A 24,264-nucleotide genomic window follows, 5' to 3' on the forward strand; every position below is an offset into this window, starting at 1 on the left:
CTGGTAGTTCTGCTTTTGCAGTGATGAACTGTGCTTCCCTGATCTTCCCTTCTCCCCTCACCCACCCTCCCTTTCTAACTAATGGCCAGAGAGAAAAGCAAGAAGGAGCATGGGGTGCTCAGAGAGTTGTATCCTGTTCTAATCACAGCCGTGCAAGTCCTTCTTTATTTCAATTAATTTACTTTGCCTTTATGAACCTGAGAGACTGACTGTTGCTTTCAAAGAGGCTGACGTTTCACTCATCTGAAGGAGCTTGGAATGTGACAGGGGAAAGGGAGGAGAAGTAAATCAAAGCAGATAGCAATTCTCCAGATGTAAAGTATTTTTCTTCTCCTCTTTTTTTTTTTCCACCAGAAATGTCAGAAAGTCTGCTGACATTTTAATTCCTTTGTGATAGGCTGGGAGCTGAGAGCCAAATTCTGCTGCCACTGCAGTCACAAAGATTTTTCCTATGGACTTTAAAGGGAGCAAGCCAGTCTTACACTCTGAAAAAAAATAATAAAAATAAGCAAAATATCAACAAACTGTTACTAAAATTAAATGAAATGTACTCTTATAACATCTTGAGATTAGTTACAGACAAACTGGAAAGTCTTGTTGGACTTTTTCCTTTCCAATTTGACTGTAGGATAACAAAACAAAACAAAACAAAAAATAGTAAGATTGAAATAGAAGCAAAACTTTGTTGTATTTTGTTTCTAAATGTGGATTCTCTTGAAAGTGTTGCAGTACTTTTCCATGCCCTCCTTTGTCACCTAAGTTTCAAGATACTTTATCTGCAATGTTAAAGGTTTTATTTAAACGCTAATTGATCTACACAATCTGTGCATTTCTTTGAAACTCCATTAAACATTGTGATCCTGCTTTTAGTGATATCTTCAGTAAAAATCTTGTTATCTTTCATAGGAATACACTCAGGTTCATAAAATAAAGGACTACCTTCTCTTTTCATTGTGCACTAATACAACAGTTGTGCAGTTGAGTTCCAGTGAGCTCAACAAGCATTGTGGCAAAACAGTAGAGCTCTCTCAGAGCAGCAGCACAGTGCTGAGAGAGTTAGGTCTACAAATTTCACCTACAACATAAATGATCATATATTTCCTTCTCTGCATGGTGTGCTTAGAGATTTACCTCATGGTTTTTGTCTAATAAATTTATTTTCCTTTACAGAGTTCTTCCTTGGTGGAGTATTCATTTGTAAAGTATTAATTTTTTATACAGGACTGATAAAAACCAATGGAGTAGATAAGTTTGCTTAATAGGTTTATTCTTTTTTGAGGTTCTATAATCATATTTCATCAACTGGTACAACAAAACATGTTTCTATATATAAAAAAAATAGAGGGCTTGTTGAGCTTGATGCATGGTAGATCTATTTGGTTTATTCTTAAGTTTTATTGTTAAATATTATATTGCTGTTTTTTTTTTTTAAGCAGACCATGTATATTGTGATTTCTAGCACTCCACACACAGCAGCTTATTGTTGTGTCCTTTAAATATGCAAAATTAAAATGTTTTCAGTTTTCTATAAACAAAGAAAAAAAGTAAAACAAAAAAAAAAAGTAAAAACAAAACCAAAAGTTACTGCTATTTTACATGGCCCAGGAAATATTGGCAGCATGCTCTTTGGCTTTCATCCGTAGAACTGCAATACTGGAGGACCTCCTTTCAAATTCCGGCTTGGTTTCAAAAGCATGTCCATTGGTTGTCCCAGAAAGTAAAGAGTCAGTGAAAAAATTATTGAGGGGCACATGACTGAACTGGTTCTGGTGGTTTGAAAAGCCTGTGTAGCCAGAATCTGTCCGGGGTGAATGGGAATAAGGTGTCATACAGGAGGAAGTATCTCGTGGTAGCATGCAGGAAGTAACCACAGAACCGCTAGCCGCATTCCCTGCCCACAGATTGTTCTGAATCTGGAACATATAAAATGAACAAGATTAAATTTAGATATTTCACCTTTTGTTTTCTGCATTACTTGGCTTCACTTAGCACATCCATAACTAGTTCTGTTCTAAAACATGCAACAACTACTTATCTAGTTCTCTGCAATCTCGTTAAAAACATACTATAAAGACACTATATGGATCAAAATCATCACCTGGGAGCTGGGGTTGTTAAATCATATTCCTTACTCTGTCATCCATTTGCTCTGTGAGTCTGTCCTGCATGTTTACCATTGAACCTCAGGATGCCATCAGCCCAGCCAGTCAGTGGAATTAGGGAAGGAATACAATTGCCATCAAAGAAAAGGTGTCAAGAGTATACAGTACCATAGCTATATTCATGATAAAAATTTCCCCTCAACAGAATTCTTTTTTAATATAATGGTAGGAAACAATGTAAAATTGTGAACAAAACAAAGTAGGCTTTCTCTAGCTACAAAGACCAACAAGTATTAAATTAATATTAAATTAATATTAAATCTTGAGTAGCACTGCATAATGACTTTAAAGCAAATGAAACCATAAGATATAAGCATGGTTGTTAATGATATATTCAAGAGTTTATTTCCTGAAGTTGTTTCAAAGATAGCTTTAAGAGAAAAATTCTTTTCATAATAGTTTTATATGAAATTATACTTGAGGGCATTTCTTTTTCAGCTCTCAGCCTTAACAGGCTGTGTTGTACATCCCTGGAAAATATTCCATGAGAGCCTAGGAGCCAAACTTTGTGGCTACCAGCAATGTCTGCTGAAGATCTGGAGTAACCATGTATTCATGCTTTGATGTGTAATGCCTTCTATACTTCTCAGGCACTTAAAGCTTCATTCTGAGTCTCCGGACTTCTATTGTCTATGAACAGATACTATACATAGGTATTTTTCACATATTTATTACTAGATGTACATACAGAAAGATTTTCAAGGCCTGGCACAAATAAGCTCCCATCATTATCTGAGACTGTACATTCTTTCATCTGTCCTCTTCACTTGGCTTAAATCAAACTTCACACGCAGCAGCTATACTATGTTTTTAAATTCTCTGCTCTTTATATTTCTATATCACAACTTCATGGATATACTTTCTGGTAAACTGTGACTTCCTCAGTCAGTTCTCACATGCACTCACCAATCTTCTATGTAGTGTTTTTTTTTTAATTTTATTTATTTCTTCTTCACTTATATCTCTTTCCTGAATATTGACTTTAAAAAAAACTACAAACTGCAGTAGACCAGAAAATATCATGATGCAAGGCATATGTAACCATCATTTGCAGTTCAGGATCCTTTTTCTATATCCTATACCATGTTCTATATCCTTTTCTTTTTGTTTTCTTCCTAAAAATCTGTTGTCTGTTGAGTAAGTCATTGCTCTGCTGCATTGGGATTGAGCCCACATCTTAGTTCTCTGCTATACATTGGAGTAATTGCAATTATTCTTCAGTTAACACTGTAAAGTGAACTCTGACTTCAGACTTAATTTTGTCTTCACGTTCCAAATGCATAAACAAAGGAATTTTGGCATTCATATGTGTAGGTTATCACTGTAGCTGATTTTTTTTTTTTTCTGCCAAATTTGAGGTCAGTGGAAGTAATGAATTATGAGTCATACACAGACTGAAAAAAATGTTTCTAATTCTGAGGGTTATTTTCCCATTGTCCTATTACTTTGGAACAACACATACCCACCAAACCACCAACAAGCTAAAGAGATAAATTATGGTTCACTGAACTCATCTAGCTGAGATCTAGTGCAGATAGAAAGGATGAGGTAATTAGAGTCTTATTTTAAAAGTTAGTACTTCAGACTGTTGCATTAGTAGAGGTCATCAGGAGCTGGCTAACTAATTTGGGCACGTTGGCAGTTCCGGCAGTAGAAAAAAAACAGCAAATGCTTAATCTTGGTTTCCTGCAGAGGACTGAAGGAAGGTCAGGGTAGCAATATGTCTTCCCAAACTCTTGGTACAGCCAGTCTCCTTGTTTATACATACATGCATACACACACTGACACACCCACTCACATAAATGCAGCTTTTCTTTCCAAACATACACATACACACAGCTAATTGGGCGCACATCTGACATCTTCTGCATATCTTAGGTGATCTGCTGAGAGGTAAAGGAGTGAATAAGGTGTCTGGGGGAGGTGATCGAGAATATTTCCTCCTTCCTTTGGGCCTCCTGAGATCTACATGAGGTAAGAGACTCCAGTGAGAGTTTCAGAGCTCTTCATAGAATCACAGAACCATAGAATATCCCAGGTTGGAAGGGTCCCACAAGGATCAGTGAGTCCAACTGCATGGTCCTCATAGGACCACCCAAAAATCAGACCCTATGTCTGAGAGCATTTTCCAAACACTTTTTGAACTCCAGCAGGCTCAGTGTTGTGACCACTGCCCCAGGGAGCCTGTTCCAGTGCCTAACCACCGTCCTGGTGAAGAACCTTTTCCTAACACCCAGACTGAACCTCCACTGTTGCAGCTCCGTGCCATTCCATTGTGTCCTCTCACTGTCCCCAGAGAGCAGAGATCAGTGTTTGCCCCTCCACTCCCCTTGTGAGGAGGCTACAGACATCCCCTCAGTCTCCTCTTCTCTAGGCAGAAAAAAAAAATTAAAACATTCCCATCCTTGCCTCCTAGCTTCAACAACTTTTAGAAGACTCTCAAACATTTTCTCAGAAGAGACCCTCCACAGCTTGACATGATCTTCAGCTGCCTCAATACTCCTTAGCTACCTCAGCCTGTTTTGACTTATAATCAGAAATATTATTTTTTATTTTAGTTCTCAGAGAACAGATGGTTTATCTCAGGAGTACATACAGTGTCTGGACCTATTTGAACCATAGCCTTGGTTATGAAAGTTTGCTGCATTCGGTCACACACAATATTCCCAAAGACAGCAGTACATGTTTTATGGCTCAGGATTCAAGGATTCCTGAGTATCCTTTTGCCTGGAAGGTTTCTCACATCCTTTGCAGAGTGTGAGAATTTACAGAATCTGACAAAAAGAAAATAAGTACCCTGAAAGAGTTGGAAAACATGGTAGTTAAGTGTATGGCAACTGAGAGGTCATCCAAGACTTGCTACCTTTGCAAATTTGTTTTGAAAGAGAGATTTTGGAGCCATATGGCATGTGATTAGAGTACAAAGGAAAGTAGTAAAGAAGATAACAGGTGACAACCTATAAGATTGAGAATATTTTTCACTTTTCTTGAAAGCCCAAACGACATGTACTCTGTTTCAATCATGAACTGACAAAAGCAGAAACACAGTCATCCATTCAAAAATCTTGCCTTTCTTTTGTACAGGAACAGTAGAATCTTTTAATTGTACTTTTTTTTTTTTTTTGTATTTTGTGGTTATATGTACATTTCTTGCAGCAGCAGTGGCAGATTAAGCAACAGTTGGGATTTTCTTTCCCTTTCTTTCTACAGAAAAAGTCACCCATTCTTATATCCATGCTGTTTCACTCCAGTTTGTTTTGCTGAATTGAAAAACAGAGCTGATACAATTTAAAAGGAATCCAGCAAATATATATATATATATATATATAACATATTTCAAACAGATGCACACAAAACACCATTCTTTCTGATGGTGTTTTCAGGCCAAATTATTAGTCTCAAAACATTCACAACAGGATGAATTTGTCCAGAGAGAGACTAATGCATCTATGCAGCTTCTCATACAGGAGCTAATTCTGAAGGAGCTCATCACCCCCAGAGCTAACTCACAAGGGACAAAGTTTCATTTACCTGACCTACTCAGATTTCTTCTTAAGAAACCCTATCCCGAATTCTGCAGTTGCCTAGATTGCACAGATAAAATTATAGGAAGAAAAATTTTAAAAATAAAAAATAAACTGCTTAAATGCAAGCACACATGAATTTGCTTTTAATGTGGTCATGATGGGAAGACTTCAGAAGGTTCAGAGGCTCAGTTTCAAAGTGCTCAATAACCTGTGTGGTCTGGAGGTATCACAAAATCACCCTTTCTTTCCATATTTCTATTAATTTGTTTGGCAGCAAACTAAGTTTAGCTCCACCAGTTATTCTGATATTTTTATCCTAGACAAATCTCTTTTAGCTTAACTTCTATGTACTTGCACAGGTATAAATGAGGACAGAATTCAGCCACAAATCCTAAAATATATCAATGTCTTATTAAAGAAATATGTGAACAAGCTTTCCTTGCTAAAACTTTCAAAGTGATGCCATAGGTTTCTTCATTAGAGGAGGGAATCCAAATTAGTTAATTTCAGAACTTCAGAAATTCTTTAAGATGCTAGAAGAGCTTTACATCTTCTTTCAAGAGACAGTTATGGTTTTCAGAACTATGTTTCAGTCATATTGGATTTCCATTCATTTTAGTAGTTGAGTGACTTCATTTTAGGTATTAGATTTTCATTTCTCGGCAAGGATAAATGACTTACAGAGAAATCTAGGTGCAAAAGATATTCCTGTATTAAAAATAAATATAGTAATGCTTTACAATAAGTCAAAATTATCAGGCCTTCTTCTGGTATGTTGGAAGGAAAAAGGACATTATGTACATGAATTTAAAGAAAATATTTTTCCTCTTAAGCTCTTGTGTGATCCATGAACTATATAAAAGGCAATTCAGAGACTGTGAATGAGCCTATACATGCAGCACATCTCTGGTTTCTGTTAACATCACAAACAACTTGAGCTTTGCTCTTGTGGTTACCATGAAATTACCAGAACCCTTCAATATATTTACCTACTGTATATTTTATACACACACATGCATGCACCCTTCCCAATAGGAAGAAAAAAAAAAAAAAAAAAAAGTAGGATTTCAAAGCTGTGACAAGAGCATAACTGGAGAGTTATGGTTGTTAACATAGTTATGATGTCACTTCCTAAGCATATGACCTTCTGCTTGACACTGAAGAGGAAAATTAGCTGAAGTAATAGGTCATCCTTCTTAGTTTCATTGTTTTTTTCTTCAAAACTGCCAAATTCCTAGAACTTTGGTCTTCTTATACAACATGTAGAGAAGTCACATAAACTCAGTTTTCAAAATTTTCTGACTTTTACTATCACTTACCTAATTTTGGTTCTCCCATTACCAAATGTATTATATTTTAAATTTTTTGTGTGTTTGTTTGTTTGTTTGTCGGTGCTGCATTATATTTTAGTTTATTTTCTCGTGTTTTATTCCCATGCCTATCCAGACCAGAGTCTCCTCCCAACAGACAACCACACATAACCACACACAGCTACTATTTGAGTGGATGTGTTTTAGTGCTTCACATGAAAAAAAAAAAAGAAAAAAAAAAAAAAGAGGCATCACTTTTAAGATATCTAGGTATTAAATTCTTATTATTGTATTACACAATATATATTATTTGTGTTGTGTTATGTTATTAGATTATCATTCCAATAGTTTATTATTGCTATTGTTATTACTATAGTAATTAGATACTACTCATTGGCTCTGTTCTTAGGACGTTCCTGGACATTGCAAGGAAGACAACAGTTAAGGATCCATCTAACTATAGAAAACATGCAGATGATAGGAAAAAAAAAAAAAAAGAAGTATGAATGGGTAAACTTGTGTCACTCCTTCTCTCTTAATGTGAAAAAAACAATCCTTGCCCTGACAGAAAATCTGAAACCTGGTTTTGCACAAGGGGCTACTTGGGCAGATTAAATTCAATAGCCATTAAAACTGCTCAAAACTATTAGTTTACAATTTATAATCTGTAGGCTGTTCCTAGTCCATCAACACAATTAATTTGGCCTGTCACTTACTACTTTATTTTTATTTGTTTGTTTGTTTGTTTTTGGAATACTGAAAGTATGGGCAGAGATTTGCCTGTACATCCTGAATTTGCAGAATCATCAATTCATAGAATAATTTAGGCTGAAAAGAGCCTCTGGGATCATTTTTCCAAACACCTGCCTACAGCTAACTTTGAATTTAGATCAGGTTACTCAAGTCCTATCCAGTCAAGTTTTTAATATCTCCAGCTAGAGATTCAATGACTAGCTTTGGAACCACCATACTCACACTGATTTTTTAATTTTGATCTAGACAAAGTGCTTCTTGGTGTAATTTGTGATCCACTAGCAAAGCCATTGGACCTAGTGAGCATGTGAAGATCAGCTGTACTCTGTTGGGTTCATATGAGAGCTGCAGCACACCATTTTCAAACACATCCATAAAATACAAGTTGGATCTTGCAAGCCAGAAGCTTAATGATACAGCTATAAAATACAAGATATTTCTGTTCAGTCCACTTCAGCCTTACATATGGTGAACAAAATAAATAAATAAATAAAATCTTCCATGCTTAACCAGTTTGCCAGAAAACAAAATAATGCAGGATTTGAAAAGTTATCAAGTTTTAATTCTAGTACAAGATGTTCTGTAACCTCTTGCTACTGCAATCTTAGGGTCGGTTACAATAAGAATTACTTCCATTTCACATCTATGATACAGTTAAACACAATACTTCACACTTGAAAAATAACATTAAAAAGAAGTTTTTGTCTCATTAAAAAAAAAAAAAAAAGAATTTGCCTTGTAAATAACCCCCAGCTAAAGTCACTCGCAGTGTTAAAGTAATACATGTTTTCAGAAACAAACAAAAAAAATGTAACAAAATGTTGAGACTCTGAGGAGTCTCACGACATACGGTGATTTAGAATCAAGAAAAAAATAAAAGCACAGTGCACAAACTATTTTGCGTGGAACAGACACCACCCAAAAAGATGAGAAGTGTTACTCTTGTTGAAATATCAGCCACAGCAGTGCAACAGTCAGCACATTTGTGGCAAGAAACATACTACCCAGGTGGTGGCCCAGCCTGAGCTCCATGCTGTCACAGCTAGACAACATGAGTATACGGTAAAGCTTCTTTGAAGATAGTTGAGATATGTCTACCACATCTACTCCTACTTAATCAGTGTACCCATAGCCTTAATGAACTATTGTGATTAACTGTCATTTATGTCTACTACAGTTAAAAGAATTTTTAAGTCATATAACATGTGGTGTCTAATGCATGCCATATGAAAAATTTAATTGGAGCATGTAACTTTGATTATTGCTAATGAGAATTACCCATATGTAGCAAGGCTAGAGCAGAACTGTAATGATGATCCAAGGGCTTAGTACATAACACATGTATATTGATACCACTTCTACACACTTCTGCTGCCAAAACAAATCATGGGATGCTATGCTCTTCAGCGTATTTAATTTGATTTATCTTTATCATGGGTGGAATGTAAACTTCAGAATCTTCACTCTTCTTTTTTTTTTTTTTTTTTTTTTTGTGATTTCAGCATTCTCCCTTCTTTCTGCACCCTCCATCTTGTATCTCTGCAGTTCCATTATCTTTAAAATGTTTTTGCCTCCTTTTAGGATTCCTATCTACACTAGGCTGGATTTTCCATGAAAGTAAGTTAAGTTCTGTCCAACTCTTGCCCACATTATCAAGTAAATTTGAATGAACAAACAAATTTCACACGTGATAGTGCATGAAAAGTATAACAGTTTGAAAGGATAAAACATTTCAGAGTAACTTAGAAGGACAATGACAGGTGAACCAGACTCAGAGAACAAGAGGAAAAGATGCAAAGTGCAGGAAGGGAACAAGTGGGGTGGGGGTAGATAATGTTGCCCCTTATGTCTGCTTTTCAAGGGCACAAATTAATGCAGCTGTTTATTTACATGCTGTTTCACCTACATTTATAAGTATAACAACTATAAATTAAATTTAACTTTTGCCGAGATAACTAGAGGTCTACAGATAGTAATATAGGCTTTTGATCAAATTCACTCAGGCAAATAAGGAGGGGATAAAAATTAGTTTATCTCAGGTTTGCTGGTACCTTTGCACTTATACCAAAGCCTTGAATCTGACAAAGTCAGCCTTTGTAGCATTAGCCTTCTCAGAGGGCACAGTACACCAAAAGTGGTCAAGACCAATAAAGTAAGAGAAGCAACTATTCTGTTGTTCCTTTCCCAACACAAAATACATATGTCCATCTAAGACATCTGTAGATGTCTGCATCTGAACTAGGCAACGGAGAAAAAAATACATATTTAGAGATTGCCTTACTTATTTTATACCTACTTTAGGAATAGACTACTTCATTGACCAGATTTTCACCTACTTTTAAATGGAACCAAGTTGTGTTAGTAAGTCTCTTTGATTAAATTTCCTAAACACAAGTGTCTAGATCTACCTGACCAGCAACTACCTCCTCTGAATGGTGCTTGCTTGTTGTAAGTCTTGTTTGTCAGCACCATAACAGTGTCTCAGATATCCCAAGACATCTTAAATAATACTAGACATTATACTTAGCTGATCAAATTAAGTATTGCTTGTTTACTAACGTTTACTTAGGCAAGTTGAATCTGCATTCATTTTCCCCTTATTAGGATGCTTTCTCTTAGCTTTCATACCATCAGCAGAATATTGCTGACTAATGAAGTACAAAGGGTCTTCGATAATGGTTTTAACCAATACATTATTTAGACTACAATGTATTACATCCAAAAGAGAAACTTGAAACTAATTAATCAGAAACCTTTTACTAAAATTTATGAAAAGTAATGTACACAATATTTTCCTAGAAAAAAAGAACAACTACTTTTCAGCATAATTTTGTCATAAGTTAAATAGTTTTTCTGAGTGAAGTCTTATAAATTTTATGATATTTCTAACATTAAAACATCTAGCATTTAGAAATTTTTAACTACTGTTTGCTTTACCTCTTGCCATTTAATTTAATTCTATTTTGTTCTTCCATTATTATATTTGCCAACAGTAGTCACAGAAGGCCTGGAAATTTCAGGTGAATAACAGATTATTGTCCCAAAATAGTCTACTAACTGTCCTCCCCTGCAATCCAGGTGTTGCCAATATAATTAATGGGAGATATTTTTGTGCAGAATTTGGACAATTTAGGAGATACTTAAGCTCTTGACAGCCAGCTCAGCAAGAATTTTGCACAATAAGCAGCACCTTAAGTCCACATGCTGTAAAAATAATTAAGGGGCAACTGAATTAGCAACACAAACAAATATGATCTAGGAAAAAAAATGTTTTACTATTTTGAAGGTAAAGATTTGTAATATAACAGCAAAATTAGATTGGCTTCACAGCCAATTCACAAATTCACAAAAATTCACAGCCAGTCTTCTCTCTGAAATAAGTTGAAAAGATAATTTTCTCATAGGAAAATCTTTCAGGTTTATATAGTCACACACTGTATAGCAGCATCATGTTCTTAATTTGTACCTCATGAAGATAATTGGTGAAGAGACTAAGCAGGGGTCTCCACACCCTCTGTTGGCTGCAAAAGAGACTGATGTTTCTGCTGGAATGCAAGTTGGATGTCTATTTTGGGAACGTATCCATGGTGGGGCTCAAAGCAGAAATCTTCAGACTGCAAATTCATATAATGCACACCAGAAATTCACATTTATTCTTTTTTCTTCTGCCACACAGCAGTAAATAAATATCCCAGCTTGATTTTATCCATTTTTCAACATCATCCTACATTTTTTGCCAAGAAAAAAGTCTGTTTTCCTCCATGTTAGTAAGGGACTCAAAATCAAGCTTGAGTAATCTGTTCCACAGTCCCCAGGAAAATCTGGTTATTTGAAAGTATGACAAAACCTGTCTAATCTCTAGTGATGTCAGTGTCACAATAAGAGAGCTTGTACACAGGAAAAAGAAAAAATAAAATTAAAAAAAAAAATTGCTTTATTTCTTGCAGTATTTTTTCCACTTGTGAGCATTCTCAGAGCACTGAAGTAATGGAATTGTTCCGGGAAATCATCATGTAATGCTAAGACCAAACATGCAGGTCACAATTTTAAATATCTCTTTCTGTCAGAATATCTTTCTGTAGAATAGATTAATGAATTTATAGGTAAATCATGTATCATATATTCATTTCCTGTGAGTAAGGCACTTATAAATGTTCTAGTTCAAAAGATTTTAATTTAGGGCTATTGTGTTTTTAATATGGATTTTCATTGTATTCTCACTTAAGTATAAAGTATTCTCACTGGAAATAAGCTATATATATATGATAAACAATATATATATAATTTTACTGATCATGAAGATTTAAGAATGTGAAACTACAAAGAATTACCAGTAGGTTAGCAAGAACATGAAATTGCATTGGCTGTTCAGTGATTTTTGCCTTGATACAAATTCTTATTGCAGTATACAGAAAGGTAGCCACATTCTTTATTGAGGACTAAGATGGCTTGTTTTTATCATGTAGCAAAACTATGCATATAAACATCCAACTGAAACAGCCAGTATACAGAGGGCTCTCACCTTCATTTAGCTCCTTGTTCCTATTCATAAAGTACATTACGGTACAATACAACTTTCTCTTGCAGGTGACTAGAGTTAATTATGTTTGAGCCTATCTGTTTATCTGCAGTGTGTTAGTCTGTCATTGTGGGTGAGTAATACACATCTATGTTTATGAATGAGTATACATTTTATATTTCTATATATTTAAGAGTTCCTTTATATAGATTATTCTATCAACATTTCCATTTCAGTCTCCTATTTTTAAGAATTTATAAATCAGTGACAGAAAGTTTTGCCAGCCTGAAACTTAGATGTGTCATCAGCCCAGGGAAGATATTCTTTAACAAATCCAAAAAAAAAGAAATACTGTAAATTCATTCATGTTTTTAACAATCTGAAAGTACAGAATAGATGTTTCATTGGGTTTAGATTTTTGTTAGTGATATTCTCCTACCTTTTGAATGTTTCTTCAAAAAAAAAACAACTTTAATTTAGGACAACAATTTTAAGTGCTTACCAATGACTTATTTACTTCCTTATTTTATGCTAATAAAACTTTTGACTGTTGCGAACATTTGTAGATGAAGTCTTGTTAAAAATACAAGAGCTTGGAGACAGCCAATTCGGTCTAGAAAACTGAGTCAGAGATGGGAAGTCCAAATCACTGTTCACGTGTTATGATGTCATAGAGAAGCCAGAAGATTCTTCTAAAGATATTTGGACACCTTAAGTGAGATCTATAAGTGTCTGTGCATCTGTGTCTTTGTGAATCCACCTCGGAGTGATTCAGGTTGTTGGTTTTGTGGTGTTTTGTTCTTGTTTTGACTGTATTTTTTTTGTTTGTTTGTTTTTTACACACACTTCCACTTAGGTAGGTCTCAGACCGTGTCCTCCTTCTTAAACATACAGTATACCATAGAATCACAGAATCACATAGTGGTTGAGGTTGGAAGGGACCACTGGGGGTCATCGTCCGGTCCGAACACCTCTTCTCAAGCAGAGCCACCCAGTGCAGATTGCCCAGCACCATGTCCAGGTGGCTTTTGAAGATCTCCTGGGAGGGAGATACCATAACCTGTCTGGACAACCTATGTCAGTGTTGCATCATCTGCACAGTGAAGAATTGTTTCCTGATGTTTAGGTGGAAAATCTTGTGTTCCAGTCTGTGCCCATTGCTTCTTGTTCTGTCATGGCACCATTAAAAAGATCCGGGGTCTGTCCTCTTTGCACCCTCCCTTCATGTATTTATAAACATTGATAATATCTACTCTGAGCCTCCTCTTCTCCAGGCTGAACAGTTCCAAGTATCATTCAGTGGTTTCTGATGTAATTTTCATTAATACACTGTTACATTATAAATATTAACAGGTAGAATGATGGGTTCCACCTTGTTTGAAATGTTTGTGACCATACTCTGAGCTGCTGGAACACAAGCCAGCTCTGTCTTAGACATTGAACCTAGTGTTCAACTGCCTAAGAAGTAAAGCACATTAACTAGGATAGTTGAGACATGGGCCTGAGACCTCTGGTCCAAAGCTAATCATATTCAGCCAACGCAGAACATGAACAAAACAAGCCCACATAGACAGAGCCAATAATATTTTTGAATGTGAGTGTATTCCTAAGGCTAACAGAGACCCTATTACCTGAAGAACTAGAAGATAACCAAGACAACAGTAGTGGAATTACTTTGCCACAGGGACACTTAACAGAATTTTACTTTGTCTGGAGTCTTTTCTTTTTAAATTATATGGTAAAAACAATGGGAAGCAAGAGACATGAAAAGCAATGGCTTCAAAACAAAACTATTCAATATAATGAAACAAACAAGCAGGAAAACAATGACAGATTGCAACGCAAGGCAGAAAAACAAAGAACTGGAGAATAGAAACAGAAGGTTAAGATCTTATTACACAATAATACATTACTATATAATGAAGGAGAAATGAGAAAGAAGAAGAGGAAGAAGAAGAAGAAGAAACAAAAAAAAAAAAAACAAGAATAAGAACAAGTCATCAAATTACTATTGTTCAGGAGAGCTTTATTGTCTCCTCCCTTCCCTCTCCCAGCTCTATAGATTCAATTCGGATTATTTATGACCATAAAAACTTTCATGCTAGCAGCATACTTGTTACATTTTATGGTCTATTGAGGTCTGTAAAGAAATAGTGTGTGTTTAATACATCAGAAGGAAGATACCTAGAGATCACCTGTCAATCTCAGTGGGTTTATACTATATCCATAATGTGTATGTAGACCTAGATCAAATCCACATATAATTTTTATGTGCAGAATATAATTAGCTGCACAACCATATTGCCAAACATTTTTAGTACATAGCTTATGTGAAACTGCAGCTCCTAAGATCATTCCTTAAAAAATACTTGTATTTTAAGAGTTAGTTACTCATATTAGGCGTCAGAACTGTTGTTCGCAATTTCAGCTCCCAGCAACAAGTCTAAAGAACACTAAAAACTAAACACAGAAAAGTCTTCTTCAATCCTCTGTGTAGGTATATGCCTAGGAATGCAAGAGAAGATAAATGGAGAACGAAAATAATACTTGGTCTTCACCATACCTGGGGGTAGCTGTCAGTCCTTGGAAGAACAGATATATCATAAGTGGCAGCAAAATGGCTCTTAGCTTGCTGGATCTGACCGTAACGTTCTCTTTTCCTCCATTTTGCTCTTCGATTCTGGAACCAAACCTAGAGTAAACAAGAAGATAATCATGGAGATAAACTTAATTACATAGTTTGCAGAGTCATTTAAAAAAAAAAAAAAAAAAAGAGAGAGACTTCAGCAGCTTTGAAAATGACTGAAATGACTGTCTATCTACGAAAAGGAAGCTCATGAATCTCCTGCAGTTCCTGTTAAAATTTAATCTTCTCAGTGTTATTTCTAGCTATTGAAAAAATAAGTTACTTCCTATCTACTGTCGTTAAAAAAAAAAAAAAAAAAAAAGGCAAAGAAATAATCTGATGATCAGGTAGTGCTAATTTTGACAGTCACTTCTTTAGTGAAAAATCTCCAAGTAGCAGCAAGTTGCACTGTAAAGAGACTTTCTTTTAATTTCACAAGACGGCTGACTTGATATGACTACCTGTGCTCTGTCTCCTAGAGGTACATGTAGACTTTATCAAGGGCTATAATGAAAAGGCAGGGAATGCTGGCACAAGGGCAGTAGTCAGCGCTACAGAAAAGAGTTTCTGTGAGCAAGGGTTACAGCTAACAGTGAAGAATGATGAGCAATCATGATATCTTAGACAGTTTAAAACTATTGTATTTGTATTAGGAAGTATCTGTGTTTCCAACAATGGAAGAAACACTTACATTTAGATTACACTTTATATTTAGATTACAACATAAATTAGTTTTGAAACAATGTCTACATGTCAACTAAAAGCTGCCTTCTTGATGCTTATATAACCTTTGGACTGTTCTATAATAAATTGAGTATTGTGTGTTATTTCAAAATTTATTATATGCACATTTCTTGCTTTGACTAGTATCTGTTATTGTCCAGTGGTCTTCAAAATTTTTTTCTTTCAGTTTTTTTTTTTTTTTATGGAAACAATATCATTGACTAGTCTTCCTTTTAAATGAACGGTGAACCCATTTGGACAGACACATATATTAATGGATTTTTATTTATTTATTTATTTATTTATTTATTGGTAAACAGCACCTGTGAACATCATTTTGAGGGAGTTTCTGATCCTTGAAGGTAGAATACTCAAAATAACACAATTTGTTTTATAATTCACTTTTTATCTTGATTTCTTGGAGAACTCAACTTTCTTTTGATGCTCCTTTAGCAACCAGAGCATAATTTTGCTTATTTTAATTCTCAAGGACTCATAGCAAATTTAGTATGTGCAATCTTTTAAAATGCACTCAGCAATCAAAGCAAGGCCCATGCATGTAACTGCTGAGTATATATTGTTAAGGACCTTGTTGGTAAATTTGTATTATTTATTATGCCTGAGGCTCAGCAAAAAAGAAAAGAGGGGAAAAAAATCTTCTGTCTCCACAGGAGGCACCAAGAACACACTAAGGGAATTTAGTAATGAGGCTCTTTCATTGAAAAAAGACCTTGACAATCTCCTTAAAATGGGTGCCAATTACTTCACTGACATGAAGCAGGAAAGGGAACAAGTTAGATAAATTAGGTTCAGGTTGGCTCTCTCTGCATGTATGCAGAATAAATATTAAACTGGATATTGATGAAATGGCGGTGAAGGGAAATGTGGGTAAGGCAACCAGCTGATCGCTCTGCTAAATTAAATCAAACAATTTGCTTGAATTTATAGGGACTAAGGAGAAAAGCACTTTTTTTTTTTTTCCTTTGACAATCCCCCAAAATGTTTCTGTTTACATCACTTTACTAGAAACTGACTCTTGGCAGAGATAAAGTAACCATTTGCCTCCACAAAGTAATGTAAAAATCTGCTGCTTGTTATCCTTGAATTGCCAGATGCTTGCCTCTAATGATGTAAGGCCTTTAAAATTGCTTAACCTTGTGATGGAATACTGTTGCTACTCTGGATAAAAATGATCACCATTTCCCTTCATATTTAGTGTATGAGAAATGTAAAGATTAATTATCTTTTAAGAAAGGGGAAAATATGTAAATGAAATAGAAGTAGATATTATATGAAAGACTGGTGCAGATAATTATGTTTTAATATTTACTCTCTTATTTCTAATACTTTTACCATATGAAGATCCTAAAACTTAGAGAACAATGTGAGGAAAAAAAAAAAAGACAAATTTAAGTCCTATTCTCCTCTCCTTTTCTGCCTATTAACTTATTCTTGAAGTATTTCTCATGATTCCAGAATTATGCAATTGTAAGAGCAGAAATTTAACGTTATGCAAGGGGTTTTTTTTTGTTTGTTTGTTTGTTTTTTTTTTAAGTCATGAGTAAAGCCTAATGAATAGAAGTCATATTTGGAAAATTGTCCCAAATTCAGAGGGAGAGGGATTGCACAGAGCCCGAAGAGTTAAAAAGCTATTGAACTAAGTTCCATTGGCATCACTGATATTGTATCGATGTAACTGACAGATGATTTTGGACTGTTTTCAGATGACAACGGTGTGTATGCCATCTGGTTGAACAGACATGAAAAGAACACATTTATAAAATTAATTAATGGAATTTCTTTCTGAAAATGATCCTGGTTTAATTTCAGTTGTATGCATGTGTGCTGATGCCTATTTCTCTATATGCATGTGGGAGTATGCATTTAATTACAAGTTGTGAAGTTGTTATCATATTCAAGTCACTAAATTAAAAGAATTAATCTCAGTCGGTATGAATCTACAGGACTGCTATTCCCTAAATTGAAATGATGAGTATTAACAGAATGGGGAAGATCTCTTAAAATATGATGAAATTGCAAAATGCAGTTAACACCTTTTTCTAAGGGAGGTTCTCTTAATGGGGGAAGGGTTGCTTTTCCTGGATATTTTAGCTTCTTTTATCACCATTAAACATCCAAAGTCATAAATATCCTTGAGATTAGTATATGTACACATAATGAATGAATCAACCTTGTATGCAGTTAGAAAGCTCAAACACTGAAATTAATGTCCACCGGTATGTTTTGATCCAAAAATTAGAATAACATTATTCATTGAGTATTCAAGTTTAAAAACAAGCAAACGTATTTCCCAATTTTGCTAGCTTTAAGCATTCAGATGAGATGAGAGGATTATGTCTTTGCCATACACAGACGTCGCACACAATTGCATACACAAGCACTCACACACACATACATTTATATATGTGCAGCTTCATTGCTTACTCTTTGGAATAAACAAGGAATTTAATTGCTTTTTAAATTTGTGTTTTTCATACCGCAACACAAACAGAATCCTCTGCAGTAAAGTTCTGCATCATCACCAATCTGAACTACATAAAACTTATCTCTTTAATGGGATCTTTACACATTAACACTTTATGCATTCACTGCCTATAATTCCAACAGTAAAGGAGGACAACCGAAGATGAAGACTGCTTTCATACTGATATTATTTTCTCATCTTTTAAACAAGTTTCTAGAACAGCAACACAAGCTATTAAAAATAGTAATAACAAATTATTTTAGCACTGCAATATAACAGCTTATATCTAAAAAGAAATAAAGCAAAATGATCTATTCACATTAACTTTATGGGATTTTGTACAATCCCCAAGAGTGCCATTTATCACTTCTTACAATGAAGAACTTGCCATGGAAATGCTCAAATTTGGTTCCTACCTGGACTCTGGCCTCAGTGAGCTCTGTTCTCAGAGCTAGTTGTTCTCTTACATAGACATCAGGGTAATGAGTTTTCTGGAATACTTTCTCCAGTTCCTCCAACTGCAAACTGGTGAAAGTTGTTCTGTGTCTCCTCTTCTTACTGCTGGAGACATTGCTGTCACACTTATCACCAAGTTCATCCAGTTCCCCCTTCTCCTGCATCCCTTTCACCGGAGACATCCTGAGATTGTTGCAATTGTCCAAGGGCCTGTTCAGTTCTGCGTGAAGAGGCTGTCCTTCCACTTTAGTAATCCCATAGTTCACTGTACACAAGGTGGGGGAGGGAAATAACTGGTTAAAAGGGGGCTTTAGATTGAAGGTTTCATACAAAATAGTGTCATAAAGAACCAGATCCTGTATCTACGTGTATTCCCATATGAGATGGAGGAAAAGGACTCTGCAACATTAATGACAAATAGAATAAAAGTACTAAATCACTAAATTTAAACTAAAAATTGTGTCTGAAAATATCATAAAATCTTTCAGTTTAAGGAGACTACTTGAATATATTACTCTGCCAGTGAAGTAGGTAATAATCCATGAAATCAGATTCAACTTGAGTTGCACAGATAAGATATCTTAGCCCAAAACAGATTTTCATATAACTGGTACAAAGCTATTGGCAAATGTACCTTTAAGCTTGGAAGCAGATAAACAAGGCTCGCTCTATTTCTATGAAAATGCAGAATAACTTCAGAGTAAGCTAAATAGCTGTAAACTGACAAATTAAGAAGCAAATGAAACTGAAAATCAACCTCACTTAACAAACTCAATAGATTCCACATACCTTCTCTTGGATTTGTAAAGTGGAATTGCTTCCAATTAAGTTTGTTATGGTTAGAAAATGCAGAGAGTTTCTGCAAAATGTTAACTTGTTAAAAGAGATCGTTTCAAATACTTTGCATAGGGATCGCAGGAACTATTTATCTTTATGTAAAATATGAGTCGTTGAGATAAGAAATATTTCTCGGTAGCTTTTTAATACAAAATGAAAATGTTTTCTATTTTTCTATTTTTACATATCTCACATCAGTGAAAAAATAATCATGCAGTAAGTTACTGGATTCGAAAGGGCTTTTTTTTCTTTTTAATCCCAGAAACTGGCAAAAAAAAAAAAAAACCTTTGAAACTATTGAAATCAAAATTTACAAAGATGTCATGTAACATGCGATAAAGGGCTTGCTTTGGAGTGTTTTTTTTTTTCTTGCATTCTCAATAATTTATTTACTTTTACTCCGAGGTGATTTGAACCAAACAGAATTTTTAGATACTTGCCATCAATGCATACATAGATAGGAAATGCCCCAAAGCCCCCAAGGCACACATTAAATGAGCTAATTAAGAAAAACTTCAATGGGCAAATCAATTTTCTGCAGTTTTTCGAAGTTGCACTTGCAGAAATTTGTCATTATTTCTTACAAACTGTTTCATCCAAAAAGGATGTTCTCAAATAATAATAATAATAACAATAATAATCAATACCTATATGAAGTCAAAAAATGTAAGATATTGTTAGTCTATCGTTAGTCTCATTTTTGCAGCTGATTTCAACCGTATTTCCGACTCCGCTGGGATGAGCTTTTAAAATTATTATTTTTTTCTAAACATGGATTACATCATGGTGGAATGATGGGCGGATTTATAAACTCTTTATAAAATGAAACATTCCACGTTCTTCTTTGCCGACCAGCTAGAAAATAATATTTAATAATAATAATAATAATAATAATAATAATAATAATAATAATACACGGACGTTTGAATTACCTCAATCGTTTTCAGTCAGTATGAAGAATCATGCTTTACGTCTGTTGAGCATTATTCGGTAGTACAGCAAAAAATCATATCAATAACAGCGGTAAATCCTATAACCGCGGAGCGTTACTGGGCAGAACCAGACGTGACCAAACGAGCCTCGGGTTTCATCCCGTGGCGGTACCGCACCGAGACAGCGCGTTCCGCGCTTGCGACGCCGCCGTCCCCGAGCCCCGGGGCAGCTTCCAGAGTTTTGCAGGGGGGGAGAGGAACCCGCCCGGCCACTGTCTGCAGCCGGAGCCGGGAACACCGCACGCCGGCCCCGAGCCCCGGCGCGGCGGGGAGCGGCACGGGCGGGCAGCGCCCGATCCCGGTCCCGATCCTGATCCCGATTCCGATCTCGGTCTCTTTCCCTCCCGTCCCTTTCCTCCCCGCCGGCGAGCCGTGCTCCGTGCTCGGAGCTACGCTCCCAGCGCCGCGGTGCTTCCGGGGCACAGCCGAGGGACCCTGCCCGGGGCCGGCAGAGAGGGAGGGCAGCAGCCGGGGGGGCGGCACTGAGTGGCAAAGAAGGCTTCCGAGCGAGCGATTGCCTTTTCCTGCTTTTAGATCATTTCTGTTGTTGTTGTTGTCACGATTATTATTTCTATTATTATCATCATCATCATCGGTACCATTGCCCTTATTGTTATTAGTATTATTTACCTGGTAGCGCCCCACATGCCAGCACCCCAAGGCTGCGCGGCTGCCTCTGGTCTCCCCAGGCAGGAGAACCCCTGGTCTGCCCAGTACGTCTCCAGGAAGGGCGAAGCAGAGGAGCAAGAATAACCCTAGGGTGAAGACTTACCGTTATTGTCCTGGCAGGGTGATGTCCTGTCCAGCCTCACATGATGCTCAGCCCTTTGCAGAGGGTTGAAGGCCTGCACACATTTGCTGCCTGACGTTTTGCTATAAAAGGACTCATTGTCCAAAGTTTCCATAACGTGCTCCAAAGTGCCTCCTGCTCCCATGTAAAAGTCACTGTTTTTGCTTGGCTGGCTCTTCAGGGCAAACTTCTCGCTCAGAAAATCCATAATCATCTAAAGCTGCTTGAAAGCCTCTTCCCTAGACAGAGGCTGGACTGTGAGCAGGGGAGGGAGAGCGGGTGAGTGGATAGGAGGGAAGGAAGGAGGGAGGAAAAGACGTTCAGAGCTCAGGGAGCTGTTTTGCCTCTGAACCTTTGATTTGTCTCGTCTTGAAAGGGGGAACCCGAAGTTGCTTTTATATCTTGAAGCTCAGCAGGGATCCTTATGCAACCTCCCATTTCTAATGAATATGAAAATAGGCAAGCACTGTAACTCCACCCCAGGTCCCCTAAGACCTAATCCGAACGCAGGAGGGAGTTCCAGGCCCATTTTCGACAGACAGATCCGTTTCAGACAGATAGACACACACAGGCGTGCGGGGAGGGTGAGGGGAGACAAGGAGGGAGGAGGGACGGCACACGGAAAGGACATTTCCCTTCTGCAACGTATTCGCATTTCTCCAGGGATTCTGAAAAGAGAGTAATCCCGGGCTGCCCTCCCTCTTCCCCCAGCTCCCCGGGAGGCTCAGGGCAAGGTAATTTCTAGGGCACATACCCTCAAGTAAAGAATTTTCTTTAATCGATCCGACTGGTAACTGCAGTCCTGCTCTCTGAAACTGTAAAATTAAGAACCAGTGTTCCTTCTTTTTTAAACAACTCGGAAATTTGGTCCTAAAGTAGAAGAGAGAAAGAAATGTTAGAGGGTGTTGTTCATGTAGTGGGAATGGAAAAAAGAGGAACTTAAAGGCAAAACTCTCTCACTTCACAAGCTGGCCTGAAGGATAATATGGGAATGGTTCTGCTATCGAAAGGACCTCCAGTCCTCCTCTGTGTGCACGTGCGTGTGTGTATGTGTGTGCGTATGTGCATGAGGTGATTAAAACAGAAAGTAGCAAAACAGAATCTTAAGTAATAAAAAGAAATGAGCCATGTAAGCCTGCATTTCTATGGATATTGAAAAAGTGGGTGGTTTTCACCCAAAGTATGAGCTTTAAAATGTTAAATTCCTTGGTCCTTTTGCACATGGACAGGATTTAAAACATAGATGAGAGAGGAGGAACTTTTAGAAAAGTCCCAAATTACACAAAAGACTTTCTCCATGCTCCCTGGTGAAAGAAAGCTCACTCTCATATTCATTAGAGTAAGGTAAAAAACAGTTCTGCGATCTGTTCAGGTCAGTATTGCAGCATCATGGGCCCGAGTTTGTCCTATGAAGGCTATTTCAGAAATGAGTTTGAAGGGCCCTTGCCCCATGTGGGGGAAGAAGAAGTGAAGCTTTAGTGAGCAGTTGAAGTGTAGGTGCGGTAATGGCCAGCCAGGGCTGCTGAGCCTCTTAGAGACCTTTCCTGTGAACCCAGCCAAAGGTGAAGAGAAGGCCAGTTCAGGTCCCGTGTACTTCCCGGCTCCTTCTTCGGCTGGTCTCTAGCCTGATTTTTTTTGTTTTTTTTCTGGAGAAAGAGATAGCAAAGCGAGACGTGCGTGCTTCAGCGATTTCTCCCCACCGCCCCAGCAAGCAGCTGCAGGCATCGCCCGGCGCGCACACGCACAGGCACAACCTGCCCTTGCTTCCCAGTGAGCCCGCAGCGCCGGCGGCCACCCCCACCCCTCCGCCCCGTTTCGCGGTGCTGCGGCCTCCTCCGACACCCCCCGGCGGCCGCCCCTCGGCCCCCCCGGCCCGCGGCCGCCCCGCCGAGGGATGCGCGGGGGAGCGCAGAGGCGGGCGCTGGAGGATTTGGGGCTGCTTGCGGGTGTTTGGGGGACCGGGAGGGTCTGCGCGGGGGAGGGGGAGGTGGGAGCCTGGAGAAGGGGAAGGGGCGCGGAGGGGGGAGCGTTGCCCGCGGTGGGGGTCAGCCCGGCGGCATCGCCCGGGCGAGGGGCAGGCCCAGGTGCCCGGAACCGCTCCGGCGGCCTGCTCGGAGGCGGTGTGAGCTCTGGGTGTCCTTGCAGGAGCGGCACGTTTCTCCCTTGCACCTTTTGGAGCAACGCCTGCTCCAGACCCAAGGAACCAGATCCTCTCCCTGCCCCCCGGCCCCGCCGCCCGCATCTCCGTGTGCTGGCGTTTCGGCAGCTTGTTTATAACTATGCCTTAAAAGCACTAAATGCCTTGGGGGAGGGAAAAAGAAAGGAAAAAAAAAAAAAAAAAGAGCTCTCGGTGTCTTTTAAATGAAAGACACATGCAACTTTGTTGCAGCCTGCAATCCACTTTTATCCCAATAAATGTCCCTCTTTAAAGGCAGCTAGTAAACTCTAGAGGAGCCGAGGACAAGGAGCATCTCCCGTGCCCGTAAAAGCCCCAGCTCCCAGCAGCAGCAGCGGAGCATTTTCAAGGCAGCTTGAAGGAAGTGCGGGTGCCCGTCCGGGGGCCACGCGTGTCCCGCCGGCGGAGAACAGCCGCCTCGACGGCGACGGGGCTCGCTCCCTGCCCGGAGGCCTCGGCCGGAGCGCACCCAGCAGCTGCGATCCCCCGACCCCCCCCGGTCCCCCCCTCCCCCCCTTACTCCCTTGTACCCTCCCGGCCGGTGGCTGCGCCTGCAGCGACGGGAATCGGGCTGGGGAGCGGCTGCCCCTTCGCTCCCCGCCTCGGCAGAGCAAGCAGCCCCCCGCAGCCCCCTCCCGCAGCGCCTTCGCCCCGGTGGCGGCTCCGCTCGTTGTCGCCCCGTCGCCGTGAAGCGCTCCCCTGCGAGGGCAGCGCCGTCGTTACACCGGCGTTTGCACGGTCATCGCCCCGACTATTAAAAATAGGGACCGACGCAAATTATAACCGGGTCTTAAAAACCGTCTCCCGTCACCCCAGGGAAAATAAGTAAGTAAGTAAACCACAGAGCGGTTTCACAGCATTGTTAGCTCCAGGGGCCAAATCCTGCTCTCATTTACCTCTTTGCAACC

The 24,264-nt window shown here is 38.4% G+C and overlaps 1 protein-coding gene across 2 annotated transcripts; it reads right to left on the reverse strand.

The window, feature by feature from the left end:
* Positions 1 to 1,360: 1,360 nt before the first annotated feature.
* Positions 1,361 to 23,856, reverse strand: ALX1 (ALX homeobox 1). 2 transcript variants are annotated; one of them, XM_083844826.1, is made up of 5 exons: positions 21,935 to 23,856; positions 21,163 to 21,435; positions 18,522 to 18,826; positions 14,835 to 14,963; positions 1,361 to 1,913 (listed from the first exon to the last, which is right to left on the reverse strand). In XM_083844826.1, the coding sequence occupies exons 2-5, from the start codon at positions 21,392 to 21,394 to the stop codon at positions 1,593 to 1,595; spliced, it is 987 nt and encodes a 328-aa protein (XP_083700952.1). In that variant the 5' UTR covers positions 21,395 to 21,435; positions 21,935 to 23,856; the 3' UTR covers positions 1,361 to 1,592. The 2 variants fall into 2 exon arrangements, with proteins under 2 accessions (XP_083700952.1, XP_083700951.1); XM_083844825.1 differs by lacking the exon at positions 21,935 to 23,856 and having other exon boundaries at positions 21,163 to 21,915.
* Between the last annotated feature and the right edge of the window lie 408 nt (positions 23,857 to 24,264).

Source organism: Anser anser, assembly GCF_964211835.1.
Source record: "Anser anser genome assembly, chromosome: 1".
Taxonomy (NCBI): Eukaryota; Metazoa; Chordata; class Aves; order Anseriformes; family Anatidae; genus Anser; species Anser anser.

Excerpts from the sequence above, each read along its gene's own strand:
- ALX1 (XM_083844826.1), bottom strand. The coding sequence starts at position 21,394 with ATGATTATGGATTTTCTGAGCGAGAAGTTTGCCCTGAAGAGCCAGCCA. Across the intron at positions 18,827-21,162 it reads ACCCTGCCAGGACAATAACG|TGAACTATGGGATTACTAAA; the intron begins GTAAGTCTTCAC and ends CCTTGTGTACAG. Across the intron at positions 1,914-14,834 it reads GGACTGACAGCTACCCCCAG|ATTCAGAACAATCTGTGGGC; the intron begins GTATGGTGAAGA and ends TATATGTTCCAG.